At 40.5% G+C, this 17,392-nt stretch overlaps 1 protein-coding gene across 3 annotated transcripts in view; it reads right to left on the reverse strand.

The window, feature by feature from the left end:
* LOC128860302 (reversion-inducing cysteine-rich protein with Kazal motifs) overlaps positions 1 to 17,367 on the reverse strand; it is a 91,258-nt gene extending 73,891 nt beyond the window's left edge. The window contains exons 1-2 of one of the 3 annotated variants that reach the window (XM_054097744.1): positions 17,214 to 17,367; positions 10,463 to 11,399 (exon numbers count right to left, since the gene is read on the reverse strand). In XM_054097744.1, coding sequence (XP_053953719.1) covers positions 10,463 to 11,027 — 565 coding nt within the window. In that variant the 5' untranslated portion in view covers positions 11,028 to 11,399; positions 17,214 to 17,367. Of the gene's footprint in view, positions 1 to 10,462; positions 12,317 to 17,187 lie in introns of those variants that run through there. The other 2 variants (XM_054097746.1, XM_054097745.1) reach the window with 2 other exon arrangements.
* Between the last annotated feature and the right edge of the window lie 25 nt (positions 17,368 to 17,392).

Raw genomic sequence — 17,392 nt, forward strand, 5'->3', positions numbered from 1 at the left:
TAGTGGATTATATTGGATTGCAGGTAGAGATCGAGACTGCTTTTCATTAAAACCTTTTTGTAAGAGGCTAAAAAATTTATTAGAGATTCATGGCTCGATGGAGCAAATAGTTTCATAAAGCAAATATTTTACAACAACTGTTACAAATTATCACGTTTTGATGTTCATGTACCCAAAAAACTTGCAAAGTAGGGGAAAGTGAGAGAGCAAAACAACATTTCATTTCGAGGGGAAGTTGCAAGTTTTTACTGGATTAATTTTTACTTGTAAGAATAAAATCTTAAAGCTCACACAACTCTATTAATTTTAATTCAATTACAGTCAAATATAGCTCATTTGACGCAAAATTAAATTTACTATAACAATAGGGTACTGAAAAAAATCCTCAATATCGGATAATATCGTAAAAATTATGTCAAAGTTGGAAAAATAGAGAAAAAATATAAAAATTCCAAATACTTCCGTCTACAGTCTCTTCAGTTGTCATTTCAGAAAAAATGTCAACACACTGTCAAAAAGGCTTGTTTTTGTTCTTTCGAACTAAAAAAGCAAATTCGAAATCGGGTGGAAATTGGCGAAGTTAGGAGTTATTCTTCACATCAACCTACTGAAAAACGGTTTTATGGCCATAAAATGAGATTTTGGGGGTGTATTGGAAATTTCTCCTATACCATTTTTCTTAGTTTTACTATACCTACAAGTTGAACTAGGTCTCCATAAAAGTATAATTTCACTGTCGCACAGTGTTATCATTCGCCCAAATGCGGCAATTCTGCTTATTGACGAATCCACTGAGGTGAAAATGTGACTCCTCACTGAAGATGATTTTCTTCGAAAATTGGTCATTCACTGTTGCCACTTCCTGCCATTCCGACCATTGACGACGCTTGAAATGGTCAAGAGGCTTTAGTTCTTGAGGCAATTGTATCTTGTAAGCGTGTAAATGCAAGTCTTTATGCATAATGTTCATCAACGACGAGCGTGAAAGGTGCAATTGTTGGGCACGACGACGAGTTGAGGTGGACGGCTCTTCAACCACACTATCGCGAATAACAGCAATATTTTCTGCAGTACGAGCTGTACGAGCATGCACTGGTGTTTTTACATCACGCGGTTTGCTCAAACTGTTGCACAATTTTTCCCATTGTACGCACATTTGGTCGATTAAATTGACCGAAAAAATCACGAAGGGCGAGAAATGCATTTTGATAGAACGCCGGTTTTCATAATAAGCCTTCATAACTTTAACGCGTTGCTTGATTATGTATCTTTCCATGGTTCAAATTGAATTAATCTGAAATTGAAAAATGTCAAATGAAATGCAGAAACAAACTTGACGTTTAGGTGTGGTTTACATTCAACATCGGCCCTTGAAATTTAACCACCCTTTACAGTTAGAAGGCCGAAAAAAAGTGAATTTTCCAGAATTTTTTCTGAAAAACTTTTAAATTTATTGATTTAAAAAATTTTCCACATATTATCTTATCTTGTAACTGTATTTTAAGGCTTAGTATTAGTAAAAATATTTATTTGGAAAGTAGCTACAGGTGATCTCCGGGAGCTCCTCTCAAAAAAGACGTTTTGCGGTGACTACTATATCTGAACTGGATTCTCTGAAATTAAAAAACCAAACCGATTTCGTTAAAGTAATGTTAAACCTAGTAACTAATCCAAGGAATACGCAAAATAAATGTTGTTGACAAAATGGCGGTTCCTCAAAAAAAAAATCGGTTTGTGACCAAAATGTCGGCCTTAAATTGTTTATAAAAAATGTATCGGTGAGAAAAAATCTTCGATTAATTACTAAAAATATATGTAAGAAGATCGTATTAAAATTTGAGGCAAATCGGTTTAGCCGTTTTCGAGTAATGCTGATCACCATTATTAGTGAGTTGAGAATTGTAGGCGAATTGCGCAAGCGAACTCAGTATCCGTGCTTCCCTAAATTCGGCATTCAACAACACCTACTACCCCAGCTGAACTCAGCTCTATCTTAGGTTTATTAAGGGAACTGGGTTTGGATGAAGTACTGTGATGAGTAGAGGGCGCAAAAGACCATGTGGCGGAAGTGCAAATCTCATTTTCATTCATTCATTCATTCATTCCCACATACTACCAAGTATTCGGTTTCTTCCTATATGGAGTCATATGCATCTTATGGCAAATTCAATGGCCGATCAACTGCTAGGCATTACAACCTCGCAGTGATTTCTACGAGAAAGTAGAGAGTGGGGGAAACAGTTTTGGGTAGACGGGCTTTATCTGCTCATGGTAGCCTATGGTCCTTTGGTGCTATGTGACCAAAGGTGCTATGTGATGTTGCTAGAGTGTAAATAGTAAAAGAAAAAATCCTTCGCTTAGCATGAATATAAAACTTGGGCAAAAACCCCGCGAGTATAATTGCAATTTTATCACCCCAGTGATTTTGGACAAGTTTCGCCAAATTCAATATTCAATCTTCGAGAGTCAGATAATCTGCCAGCGAAATAAGTTAAGCGACCCTCATCGTGGTTGGTCTCCTTGCCGCGGGGATGGGGCTTAAATGAAGGCTAAATTCCTTTTAGGAATTCAACCTGTCATGAACTAAGAGGGAAGCTCCGTATGGGGATTGGTCGAACACCCTCACGCGAAACGGCGTGTGCGATGCTCGTCCATTCATCTATACGGAGAGTACCGTACCAACACATTCCCAAGTCAAGGTGTACTTGGAATCCTGCCGAGGACTGAATGGTGCAGGGAATTAAAACATGTGCATCGCGAACGGAGTTTCCCTCTCGAATACCTGGCCGCCTTCGAGAGTAACTGTGGCCTTACCGCGGTAAGGGGCGCTGCCGCGGGGGACCCCATTACTTCCCCTTAATACTCGTGTGTTGTGGAGCTTGACGCAGTCAGGCGAAGCAACCGTAAGAAACAGATGATATGAATTTACAACAAAAGGAAAAAAACCAAAAATTCGTGCCGCGCTGCGACACAATACCATCCTCCGAGGAGGATACCCTGCTGGCCTCCAGCCAAGAAACGGCTGAGTCAGCAAAGAGTAAGGGAAGTACCAGCCATAGCATACCCTTACCAAGAAAGCAACAACAACAACAAAAAGTTCTACCACAAACATCGCAAAAGGCGGCAGACGGCACTCAGAGAGAGAGTCAGGCCGCACGAAAACACAAATCCGAGGGTGCCCTCATGAAGTCTCGCTACACGAAGGCGAGGTTCATTCTAAGCAAGATTGCCAAAAATGAACTCGCTGGAGCGACTGACGAGCGCGACGCGGCTGACAAATTAAAATACCAGCAGGTGGTTAAGGAGTACGAAGACTTCTTATCCAAAAAACCCAAAGAGGACGACAATAAAAAAGGCGATGCGAAGAAGAGAAACAGGTCACAGGACGTGATCGATCAGGCACCGAAGAGACCTAAGGTGTCCAGCAGCATCGAAGAAACGAAGCAACGACCGTTCAGTGAGGTGGTTAAGGATAACCTCCTCTATGCACTGATCGACGAAACCACAAACAGTGGCAAAGTGGTCCTGCAGAAGTGGGGGCAAGTGGAGGCCAAACTGTCCAAGCTCATGCTAGACAAGCATGTGGTTGGAGCACAGGGCGGAACTCTCCCTTCCTTTGATTCTGCAGGAGTTCTTCGTGGCTGTAGAGTTATCAAGTGCGACGACGACTGGTCAAGGGTTGTCCTAGAAAAGAGTGTTGCTGAGATCAACAGCACACTGGAAGGCTTAAAACTCAAGCTTATTCCGGCCAAAACTCAAGCTTATGCCCTCCTCGCGCTCGCATTTGGCTACCGGTGATGGACTTGAGCGGTGCAGAAGTGCTGAAATACCTCAAGTCACATAACCCTGCGGTGCCGATGGACGACTGGGCAATCGTGAAGGCAGAAAAACCGCAAAAGAGCAGCATGTCATTCGTTCTGCAGATCAACGATGAGTGCCTGCCAATATTAAAACAACACGACAACAAAATGCGGTTTGGTCTGAGAAAGGCCAAACTGAAAATTTTCAAAGCAGACAGCAATGAAAATGAGGAAGACCCAGATGAGGTCGACAACAACATACAGCTAGAAAGGCTAGAAAAGCTGGACCTAGCTGAAGACAACAATAAACCCGATGCCTAGAGCCATACAGGTGGATCTGCAGCACTCGAAATGTGCTACAGAGAATTTGGATGTCTTCCTCAGGGACATCGACATCGGTTTCATATAGGAGCCCTGGGTCAGAGACAACGAGATTAAGGGGTTCCAAAACAACAAGAACATCAACATATTCTACAACAAAGCTGACGGTAAGCCACGGTCATGCATAATCACTAAGAAACACTTAAAGCTTTTCTGTATTCTAATTTCAGTACTCCCGACTTTACGGTGGTGAAAGTGGAGCTGCAGAAATCGGCGATATACCTGGCATCAGTGTATATGCCACATGAGAAACCGGCGCCGCCAGACGTTGTCGATTCCTGTCAACACTAAACAACACAGACAAACTATTGATGGGCTGTGACGCAAACGCCAGAAACGAGCTCTGGGGCAGCTCAGAGACGAATGAAAGAGGTGAGTCACTTTTTGAATTCCTATTAAACACCAACCTAGACATATGTAATGTAGGGACCACCCCAACCTTCACTTTTGCGAGCTCGGCAAACTTTCCAGGCTGGGAAGAGGTCTTAGACGTTACCCTATGCACAAACAATAATTCCCAAATAGTCACAAATTGGAGAGTATCCGACAAGAAATCCTTTTCGGACCATAGCTGGATCCTCTTCGATATCAATCTTAAGCTTGAGAAACCTATCCCATATAGAAATCCTAGAAGAACAAACTGGCACACATTCCGTAGAGTGACCCAGTCTAAACTTCAATACATAAATAAAACCATAACGTCAAGAGCTTTCGAAACTTCCCTGACAAAAGGACTTGAAGCTTCATGTTCCGCCACATATGGCCAAACAACCTATCCTACCTGGTGGAATGAAGATCTAAGTAAACTCAGAAAAATGACAAGAGAAATCTTCAATATCTGCTACAAACACAAATACTTCAAACCCTACAAAGACTGCCTTAGGGAATACAAGAAAGCAATCAAAGAGGCTCGGACAGACGCTTGGAGAGATTTTTGTAGTTCCATAGAATCGACCAGAGATACGGCCAGACTAGGCAAGCTTTTATCCAAGGAACACTCCTGCCCTTCCTTCTTGAAGAAAGATAACGGAGAGTGGACAAAATCATCAGCCGACACACTAGAACATCTGGTAAATACACACTTCCCAGGCAACACAGAATATATTGAGAACAATACTGACAGTGTTCAAACATCCAAACTATCACCCATTATAATCAACCACATCGTATCCCAAGACAGAATATTATGGGCGATAAAAAACTTTGAACCATATAAGGCAGCCGGTCCAGATGGGATATTCCCAGCCATGCTGTGGAACACTCGAGAAACGACGATTCCTTGGCTGGAGGTCTTTTTCAGGAAAAGCCTTATGCTGGGGCACATACCAAAAAGCTGGAGGAGGGTTAAGGTAATCTTTATCCCTAAAGCTGGAAGACGCGGTCATGATACAGCGAAAGATTTCAGACCCATCAGCCTATCCTCCTTCATCCTCAAAACTCTCGAGCGATTGTTGGATGTACATCTCAGGGAAAAGATTACAGACTCAACGATCTCACCATCTCAACATGCCTATCTCAAAGGAAAGTCCACAGAGACAGCTCTTCATGAGATTGTAAGTGCGATTGAGAGGAGCATAGAATACAAGCAATACTCACTAGTCGCTTTTCTCGACATAGAGGGGGCCTTCAACAATGTTACGACAAGATCTATAATTGGGGCTCTTAACATGTTAGGCATGGACATAGGTCTTAACGAATGGATAGAGAACATACTCAAAACTAGAATAATCATCGGTGAGGGAGGCAGCAGCACGATAAAACGCTCTGTCAACAGGGGAACCCCTCAGGGAGGGGTCCTATCCCCTCTGCTGTGGTTACTAGTCGCCAACAAAATTCTCACCAAATTTAACCGAAAGGGAATTAAAGTGGTGGCGTACGTGGACGACATAGTGCTTATGGTTTCAGGAATGTTTCCAACCACAATCAGTGAGATTATGGAAGGAGCTCTGGTATTACTCAGCAATTGGGCCACGGACTGTGGTTTAAGTGTAAACCCGAGAAAAACTGAACTGATGCTATTCACCAAGAAAACCAAGGTGTCAAACTTTAATTTCCCAAAACTAAAAAACTAAAAACTGCAACAGAAAGGAAATACAACAAAACTAAGCTGAACAAGATACAAAGAACAGCGTGTATCTTATATTAACTACAGGAGCGCTTAGGACCAGTCCTACTGAAGCGCTCAATGTACTAACACATCTATTGCCATTAGATTTACACATTAAAACAATAGCTACTTGCAGCGCGGTGAGACTCAGAGACATAGGAAGCTGGACAACAAGGTCGTACGGTCACAGTAAGATCCTCCTACAGGGACCCCCGCTGCTCAAAAACGGATCAGACTACACAATCCCCGACCTAAACTTCAAGAAAGGCTTTACGGCACGTTTTCCACCGAGAGCCGAGTGGAGCAAAGGAGAGGTGATTGGAAGATATGACATCGAAATTTATACCGATGGTTCTAAGATGAACTGTGGTGTGGGAGCTGGCTTCCATTCGGAGCCACTCAACCTATCTCAATCAATTCGTCTTCCTGATTATGCCACCGTGTTCCAGGCAGAACTTTTAGCGATCAGAGAAGCATGCAAATGCCTAGAACTCTACAAGGAAGTTGGTGCAAGAATAGCTATCTTCTCAGACAGTCAAGCAGCTATTAAGGCCTTAGACTCCAACTACATTTCATCCAAACTGGTCCTACAGTGTAGAGAGGAGCTGAAACTGTTCAGCCATTGGCTTGAAATTACCCTGATATGGGTTCCCGGTCATAGGAACATATGAGGCAATGAGATAGCAGATGAGCTAGCAAGAAAGGGCTCGACACTAGACATAGCAGAGACGGTGGCAGTCTCCACCCCACTGAACACACTAAAAGCATCCATTGCTTCACACTATCATGCTTTAGCCGAAAGAAGATGGAAGCAAATACCTACATGTATTACAACAAAAAACACATGGCCGTCATATAAAATCCAAAGGACGAATGACCTGCTAGGATGTTCTCGGCCAAACATTTCACGCATCACTGCAACCCTTACAGGGCATAGGAAAGTAGGGGGTCATGCAGCTAGACTCAATCTACCCTTCAATCCTATCTGTAGAAGCTGTCAAGCGGAAGGGGCGAAGAAAGTCTTTTCCACTATTTATGTGAATGTCCGGGACTAGCCAGGGCACGACTCCGATCCTTCGGTAAGCCTTTCCTACAGCAAGTTAAGGAAATCTCAGACATTGAGATAAAGGATTTGCTGCTATACTTGGACCTCACTAAATGGATATGACTTGGAAAAAAAAACAAACAAAAAAAAAAAAACCTTGATCATCATCACACGAGATAGTGGTAGTAAAACGGTGCTGGTCACTAATTAGGAGCATATTCAGCTCAGAAATGCTCAACCACCTCAACAACAACAACAACAAGTTAAGCGAAGCTTATCCCTCCTCTTTTGGTTTTTACAGACATTTCCCCTTATAAAAAGGTCGGAAATAAAAACAAATAAGGCTTTAGTGTTCTGGTGAGAAACCCTGATCGATAGGTCAGGGATTAATTCGAACTGAGTTTGATCGGCAATACTATTTTTGTGTATTTACTAATATTGCAGGCGCCATAGAGATGAATTATTTTTATTGTACAAATAGCTCTTTGCGTTGAGCTGCAAATTGGTTCAAAATCTTTGAAGCTCTTTCCATACTTTTTCAACAACAATTAGAAATATCAAAGGAGCACCGTTGCTTAAAATGAAAGAAAATAATGAGCGAGAGAGCACACTGATAAACTGTTATGCCCTATTAGCTGTTCTAACTAGAAAATACTTTGCATGCGCTCTTTTGTATCCGGATCAAATGGGAGGTCGTATAAGGAATTGTGTGGTGACTCAATAATTTTTTCGAATGAATTAACTTATTTATATGAGGAACGGCATACCAGAATCAATAAGCGAAGTATTAACGTAAGAGATAGTTTTGGCCTAATTGCGAAACAAGTGCTTTTATTCACTAACAACTGCAAATTGTTGCCCTATGCAAAACAATCTCACAAATTTAGTGCCCATATGCACATAAAAGAACCGCGAATGCATTTAATGATGTAGGTAATAAAATCGAACAACTAGGAACAATGAGGGTTTTGTTTACACAATGCTGCATTTATGAATATGAAAGTTGAATGAAAATTTCCAGAAAAATGCCACTGTACAGTAATAACTGATAACAAAGTACGACCCCAAGACCCAAATGTCAGATTGTCGGAAGAAATCTGAAGAAAAATTTTAATGATCAAACCGCAATGGATTAGTGACTGCGATAAGCGGCAAAATTCCAATGGAGAATGGAAAGAAAACATTAAATTAAATATAAAAGGAGAGAAAAAAGTTTATTTATTTAAGGAAAAAAAAGTAAATTAAATTAATCCATTTAATTAAAAATAGGAAATTTAATAAAAAATTTTTATTTATAAATTTAATTTTTGCAATAAATGCCCATATGAAAGTAGATATGCACATACTCTATGATCAAAAAGTACCGGGAATGTTTAATTTAAACGAACCGCGCACGTGGAAACCGGTCCATATTTATTTATTTATTTAAAACAATTTATACAATAATAAATTACAGTACAAATTATACTTGTATAATTGTTTTCTTATGTTGGTAGGACTGTAAGACACACATGTGTCACTTTTTCGCACCCTCGGATAATCAGTGCCGGCCTGGCCTGCCGGAAATGTGGGCAGACAATTCTTGGATTTTACATGATGATAACACGCCATCGCGCCGAGTCCAAATTGTACTGGATTATTTGATCAAACACCAAGTAAATACCATCGTGCAAGCACCGTATTCACCTGATATGGCCCCGTGCAACTTCTTTTTGTTTCCCAAGTTAAAGTTACCACTTCGTAAAAGGAGATTTCAGTGGATAGAGGAGATCAAAGGGAAGAAGCTGAAGGCCATCCCTTCGTCGGCCTACCAGGGGTGCATGGACGACTTGGTTAAACGTCGGCACATGTGTGTTGCTTCAGACGAGACATATTTTGAAGGAGATAAAATAAATTTGCCTGAAATTTAACTCTGTTTTGTTTTATTTAAACATTCCCGGTACTTTCTGGTCATAGGGTACATACATATTGGATATTAGGCTGAGCTTCTGCTCCAATTCGTGGCACTTCACTGTTTTATTTTGGATGGTTTTTGGTGAGAAGCATTTTTATGGAAGCCAGAGAGCGACGGCTGTTAGAAACAAACCTTTTCTAACATTTTGTTTTTCTTGCCTACTGTGGATTTCGGACCCGAACCCTACCGAATGGTAATCACTGAGAAACTAATTCCGCAATTTCAAGTATCGGGTGGTTTTTTAGCGGCATGAAGAGTATCGATATCGATAACTATGGTTTGACAGCTAAGAATATCAAACTGTGTTGACATTTCTGTTCAATAAGGTTTGACAAGTCATCATGAATCTTTTAACGCCAAAACAATGCCTCGAAATTTTGAAAATTTACTTTCAAAAAAATAAATCGCGTAGTTCATAGAGCACTGCGGCATCATCGGCCCTTATTTCTTTCGTAAACTGAGGAAGGAGCTGTCGTTACGGTGACTGGCGAGTGCTATCGAGCCATGTGAGAAAACCACCAGATAGCATCACGAAAATACATAGCTCTGGACTGGAACCCTCAAGGTTGTAGAGGTCGCGATCGACAAAAAAACACTTGGAGAAGACCGATGCTGCACGAACTAGCAGATGCCGACATCTGATAGGACGGTGCAAAAACAACAGCACAAAACCGTGTACGATTGAGTGGAGTGAACAAGAAAAAAAATCGAGCCACCCCGACTGAATTTTCGTTTCCAAAAATTAATCAACTAAACATTGACGACATTTCGATCTAACAAAAGGGCGTAACTGGTCATAGAGCGCGCTTAAGAATCGAATTATTGCAATATTCAAGCCACCATTGACGCCATATGGCCAGATTTATTGGAAAAAGTGGTCAAAAACTGGACTGATGGAATGGAGCCCGTAACTCGTAGCCGCCGCGGCCATATGCCGTATATCATATTATAAAAATTAATGCCATGAAATTATCTACCAGATTATAATTAAAAAAAAATCATTCATTCATCTGTTTCACATCTGGTTTTTATAATATTATCATTTTAAGTTCCCAAGACCTTAAAAAACACCCGATTATTGTATGTTTTATATTTATATGTACTAAGTACGCAATCCACAACTATCTACAGCCACTTAAACATTTTACGCTGAAACAAACAATTATTCAACTCACCGAAGGGCACCTTATCGCCAGTGCTGTCATCCAACGAAATCGCTGATGAGGACGCGTCATCTGATTCGTCAGCTGCATTGGCAGCAACAGCAGCGCCAGCTAATATAGTTTCGCCATCGACATTATAATCAGTATTTTCTAATTCTAAAGCAACGTCCTCGTCCATGGCAGCACCGCCACCAGGCTTCGCAGCCAAGTAAGTGGAAACACCAAGCGCCGAGGAGTTGCGCGATTTTTTATTTTGTCGCTGACGACGTTGCTGCTGCTGATGATGTTGTTGTTGCTGTTGTTGCTGCCGCCGTAAACGTTGTTGGCTATGCTTTTGTTGACTCATATGGCGTTGTTGTTCTTCTGTCAATTGCTGTCGCATTCTTTCCTCCTGCGAATGACTAAGCGCCGCGTTCGCCAATATTGGCGAATTCAGCGTTGAAGAGGACTTATCGTCATCGTCCTCTTCGCTGACACTGCTGCTGGCGCCGACATTATCGGCAGCGCATGCTCGCAGGTGGAGCGCTAACAACACGAAGGTGGAAAGTGAAATAATGCAAAAGTGGAAGTAATGCATTTGTGGGTGTTGTTGTTGCTTGTTTTTGGCTTCGGACAATTGTTGATTTATCAAATTTTTTTTTAACACTACGTTGTTTTTGGTATTTCCTTTTTAATTTTGTTTCTATTAGTTGATTCTCCTTTAAGTTTAGCTGTTTATTCATTTCCTATCTCGTTTATGCTTACTTTCACTGCTCTTGTCGTTGCATACGTTTTGAGTATTTTTCACATTAATCACTCATTGAATTTATGTCATGAAATATTTATCACCGGAAATGCAGACATTTTCACTACGTCGCGTCTTCATTGCACTTCATGGCATTTTATTGCACTATGCTTTCAATAATTTTCGCATTACATTCACATTTGTTGCGCATTATCAGCTGCGCCACTGGACAATAAGAAATAAATACATATGTAAATCTATAGAAAACATGCTTATCACCACACGAAAATGGCAACAAATTGTGTTGCCGGCATATTGTTGTTATGTTTTTTTGACTTTTTTTGTTTTTGTTTATTCTATTAATGTAATCACAGTGAATATCACTAACTCCCTAAATCCAACAACACATTTCCTACATAAACGATTAAATATTATTACATTGAGAACTATTCGTTCCCGTTCGCATTGTATAAGTACATTAGTATGTGTCAGTTAATTTTTGTTCCTCTTGTGGCTCTCTAAATTACTCGTTCTTAACGCGATTTGACACTTGCACATCTGCCTCTATGCACACTGGAACACTCATCCCACTCGTCTGTAGTTATCAATTATGTGCATGAACTCGTTGGCATACTTTACATTCATACATTTTAATAACTTTTAAATTCTTTATGCTCTCAGCCCAACATTCGTTAAATTATTGTTGACACTTTTGTTGTTAGTAAAAGTGTTTGTTGCTATTATTTTTGAATATGACTACACATACAAGTATATACTATACATAAACAAGCATACGAATACGTTCACGAAGTATATGAGCACATTTCCAATTAAGTTTTTAATTGAAATTTGTCGCGGCATATTAAACGCTCGCATTCATTTGGGTTTATGCGCGTTTTAGCATTGTACTTGTATGTACGAGTATTCTGCATTTACTTCATCGAGAAAATATGTTTGTATGATCTAAAGGAGAGCACAAAAATGTGAAATGTAAATTGCGATTATTTTATTTAGTGATGAACTCATTGCACTGTTTTACAGCGAGTTAGTTATTTACATATGTAGATATGTTATCATCGTTATTATTGGAACAAATGCAAACGACTGAGATGTATGGAAATTTCATTTAATGAGCGCATCACCACCTTCAAGATTTCCATTGGTTCCAAATAAATTGATCGTTACCCTACATACCATACATACATATAGTATGTATGTACATATGTATGCGATATGTCGAATATATTTCTCCTGCTGTTGAAATGCAATGCAATACAAATTTAGCTTCGCTTGCTTTATATGGGGAGGTGAAGTAGGTAGGTGAATTGGAGGACACCTACCATCTATAGCTATCCTCCTGAAGTAACCAATTTTCATCAGGTATTTTACCGCAGCAGTGTTTGCCACTTGATTTTTACTAGCGAAGAAAATTGGCCCTACGTTCCCTTAACAGTCGGCCAAGGACTGTCACTCCAGCAGCATTCCCATGTGCATGTATGGGGAATGTTTATGCTGCTATAACAACAACAACAGTCCTACATACCGAAGCTTGCTCCTCTAAAGTGCCGAGCTGGTACGTAGGAGATAAGACATCGTTTTTTCCTAATCATGGTTTTTATCGTTACTGCAGCACGGCTTAATATTTCTAACATATTTGGGAATTAGCTGATTGATCATGACTGGTTGTGACGTCATGAGCGTCATTTGTGTGTGTATCAATCGCTTCTGTCTGCAGTGAAGTGATTCTGCATGCATAGAAGGTTTTAATTTTTTATCACGCATTGCGTGACCTCTTAAATAAGGATCTTACTTCTACAAAATCTTCGAATAAACCCTTTCACATATCATCCTCTTACAACAACAGCCACAACATAGTTTTCTAACGGTTCGGAGCGAAACTGCTCCCAGCATCCATAATCGCATAAAAGTTGAATTTTTGGACTGGAAAACATTGCAATAGTCACGCCCAGATAGACACTACTGCCCACCCAGAATTTGAAGAAACTGAAGCTAAAAATTTTAAATGATCGTAACCTAAACAACATCTTACCATTAGTCTAATCAAACTATAGTGGGCAACGCGTCTGTTAGGAGGAAAAGCGTGGAATCGAGGAAGTGAAAGAGTACAGGGTCCGGCACAGGACCGCTCGCCCGTGCATCAGCTGTCAATCAGCTAAATGACAGTCCAGAGTATTGTTTATAAGCGCGCGAAAGCGTTTTGTTGAGAGTACATAAATGCGAAAAAAGAAAATCAGTAATGGATTTTAAACGTAATAGTGTGATTGCATAATATTTGGCAGGAAAATCACAACCAGCGATTGTTCGTGAGCTCGAACACCTTAAAGTAAAAAAGTTTTTGTTTATCGTACCAGCACTCGTTACAATGATACTGGTAGCGTCGCGAAACGTCATGGAGGTGGTCATCAAAAGGCTGAAGCGACTTGAGTGAAGAGGCGACTTGATCGAAATCCCCAACGAAGTGTCTATCAAATGGCGAAAGAACTTAAAATATCTGTCCGTAGCATCCACCGCATACTCAAAAATTATCTCAAAGTCAAGCCTTACAAAATCCAAAAGGTGCATGATATCACACCAAAGCAGCAACAAGTCAGACTTCAGAGAGCGAAAGAGTTGCTTTGCTTGACCCAAAGCGGTCAATTTCCGAACATTGTGTTTTCTGACGAGAAAATTTTTCAAATTGAGCAATTCGTAAACTCCCAAAACGTTAGCGAGAACGAGAATTTGAGTTAGCGATTGGCCACCAGGAGGCAGCACCCGCCACAGGTTATGGTTTGGGCCGCTGCAACTGCAGATGGGCGTTCTCCAATCGTTTTCATCGAGCTTGGCGTCAAGGTAAGTGCGAAATATTATCGGGAAAGTATTCTGGAGGTGGTTTTGAAGACGTGGGCAGATAAACATTTCAGTGGCAGACCATGGGCGTTTCAACAGGACTCGGCACCGTCTCACAAAGCTCGAGTGAACCAAGAATGGCTAAAAAACAAAGTTCGGAACTTCATAACGTTCATACCATGGCTCTCAGGCGCGAATCCGATGGGTTATTCTCTTTGAGCCATTTTGGAGAACAATAACCGAACTAAAATGTTCACCAATCTCGAGGCGCTGAAAAAAGCCATTGTCGCCATTGGGCCAAAATACCTGCAAGTCACATTCGGGCAGCTTGCGATCCATTTCTGGATCGTCTTAAGGCCATAGTCAAGGCAAAAGGTTGTCATATCGAGCACAAGTAAATTGATTCTTAATTTTGTATTATTTTCACACATTTTTTACTCTGAATTGAATAAAAGTAATTTTCCAAACTAAATTCTTGGTCTTTTTAATTGGTTACACTTCGAGTGCCGGACTTTGTAATAATGTAACTAAATTTGTGTATGTTTCTTCCAGTCTCTATTAGGTCGCCTATTGTTTTGAGACTTGCCCACTCTTGGATGTTGTCAAGCCAAGTCATTTTTTTTTTTGTGCCAATTCCTTTTCGTTCTTCGATGTTTCCTTGTATCAGCAGTTGAAAAACATCTTCTTTCATGAGAAAGTTTTTATTGACGATCTGTTGCGTGCTCGCATAACGTCGAGATGAATAGTTTTTATTACAGAATGAATTCGATTCATATTTTAACTAGTCGCAAAGGCCACCGTTTTTAAGTCGCAGCATGAACGATTGCAGACATTTAGATTATAGAGTCGAGGCTATAACACTTATCTGTTATCGTAACATAAAGAGGGCGATACATAGTGTTAAGTACGGTTATGTTAACATGATGTTTTTAAGTCACAGCATGAACGATTGCAGACAGTTAGATTACAGAGTAGTATATCACTTCTCTGTTATCGTATCATACAGAGGGGGCGGTACATAGTGTTAGGTACGGTTATGTTATCATTATGTGGAGACATCCTCACCGATAACTATTCTAAAGTTAGTAGTGAGCCAATCAAAATGTAAAGGATATACTCAATTTCCTAGATTGAAGTATGGTACTTCAATAGTCACTTTTGTAATCACACATACTCAATGATACTTTGGGCATTTTTTAATTATCCTTTTAATTTTAGTCTCTTTTTATTTCTCCTGCCAACTTACAATAATTTACATAAAAGCTAATATCCATATGACACAAATGATCCAATGTGCTCACTATGAAATTGGAGAGGCCTCTTTTAATTTAATCCACCCTCAAAGTTCCCGCCATATTCACTGTCCACTTCTGCTCCACTACGCGACGGCATTAATTAGTCCAATTGACCTCCATTTCGAAAGTCAAAATTTTAAATCAACAAAACGAACAACAAACAGCACACGGCATGAGAGAGGAGCCAGCGACGAATGCAGATAGACAACATAGCAAAATTACAAAGGCAAATAAAGGCACTTGTACACAAACACGAACTACAAAGCGCGGTAGACAGATGCCAAAGGCAAAGCCATTGAAAAAACGGGGCATTTTAGCTTGTTAAAGGAAGTCCGCCACTAACAAATGCAAAAGAAATGCATTATACGCAGAAAGTAGTAATTACTAAGTGTACGAGTGTAGATGTTGAAGTGGGTGGGGCGTAGCTTGTTTGCCAGTAGTTTCCTGCCGTGTGGCAATCGAGATTGAGCGCACTTAAAGATGAGGCTTTTAACGGAATGTCGAGGCGGACGCTTTTATCCTTTACGAAAAATGTTAAACGTATGTCATTACATTGCCGTTTTCCCACCAAAAAGCGGGTGGACTGTAGTCGTCGTCGTCATCGTCCACCCTGTGCGAACATCAAAGTGAAGTTCTACACATACACAGAAAAATGCCACACTTTGATGTTTCTAAATTGCACTCAGCGGTGAGCAACAAAGCAACAACAGCTATATATATACATACGTATGTTTGTATATGCATGCATAATCGTGAGGATAATGATGAAAAAATACTGCATGGGAACGCAAATAGCGGCACAGCACTGACAAAGTGTAGCCGTTTTTGTTGAAACGCGAGCGCTTGTATAGCATACTTTGAGGCGCGCAAACATGGTGCCAGCACGCACACACAACACGCACTCATTGTGTCTCTCAGTCGCTATCTGTGCATGTGTGTAGTGCAAAGATGTGCCTGCGCATGTGTGTGTTTCAGCAGCATTTGTGTGCCATGACACGAAGGCACAGAAGACAAAGGCACACTTTTAAGGACACCGCGCACATGAAACGCGAACACAACAAAGTCAGTCGTTCTTCAAAGGATAAAAACCATGCGGGGCGTAACTCGTTGACAAATATAAGAACAGGCAAAGAATCCTCAGTGCTGTTGCTGACGCCACTCAGTGCTTCACAGTCAACTACCAGCCTTCACTCGTCAGCCGCCGCCAAACGCCAAACGTTACCGCTGCCTCGAGCGCATCATCGCTCAGATTGGAGCTTTTGCCACCCACCAATCCTCATTTTCGCTCTTATTTTGCTTTTTCACTATTGCATCACTATTCGCATGCTGTCACTCATCGTTCAACGTAGGGAACACTTCCGGTGTAACGGTAAAATAGTATATGGCAACACAATTATACACAAAGGAAAATGGAACATTCAAAGGTTTATGGTGGGCGGGAAGGTGCCTTTGAAAAAGCAAAACATATCACAGCAACACGACGAGAAGGGTAACGAGTACTCGTCGGCGCATTAATTATGTATGTAAATAGTGGAAGAAGAGGAGGGGCGGCTACGTCAAACAAAGTCCCCTCTTATTTCGCGTTCACTCGATGAGTGCAGTTTAAAAGAAAAAAGGAAAATGCAAAATGGACAAACTATCAAAAAGGAACCGTTGCTTTGATTTTGCTTTTAGACGTTATAAGTAAGAATCACTAAGTACATATGTGCATATTTCCTCACACCGCTAATGTACCGCACCGGAAGTGAAGATGTTAGCGCGCGTGTTGATGAAATGTTGTGTTGATGAAGTATTTTCTTTGACAATCACAACTTTACGGAAATGCATTTTTATAACGGAAATGCATTTTTATAACGGAAATACATTACATATGAACACGTTTTTGTTTTCTTACATCAAACAGTGCGAATATTTATTTTTTCATGTTTTATATTTATATTTTTGTTCCACTCAAATTTAAAATCAAAATCACTTTTCAATTATCACGAATTCGCACACGCTTCATTTCCGTTCGGTTACGCGCGTACACACAACTATTTATAGCGATTGATAAAACCCAAATGATATGAGGTT

The sequence above is a fragment of the Anastrepha ludens genome, chromosome 4 (assembly GCF_028408465.1).
Source record: "Anastrepha ludens isolate Willacy chromosome 4, idAnaLude1.1, whole genome shotgun sequence".
Taxonomy (NCBI): Eukaryota; Metazoa; Arthropoda; class Insecta; order Diptera; family Tephritidae; genus Anastrepha; species Anastrepha ludens.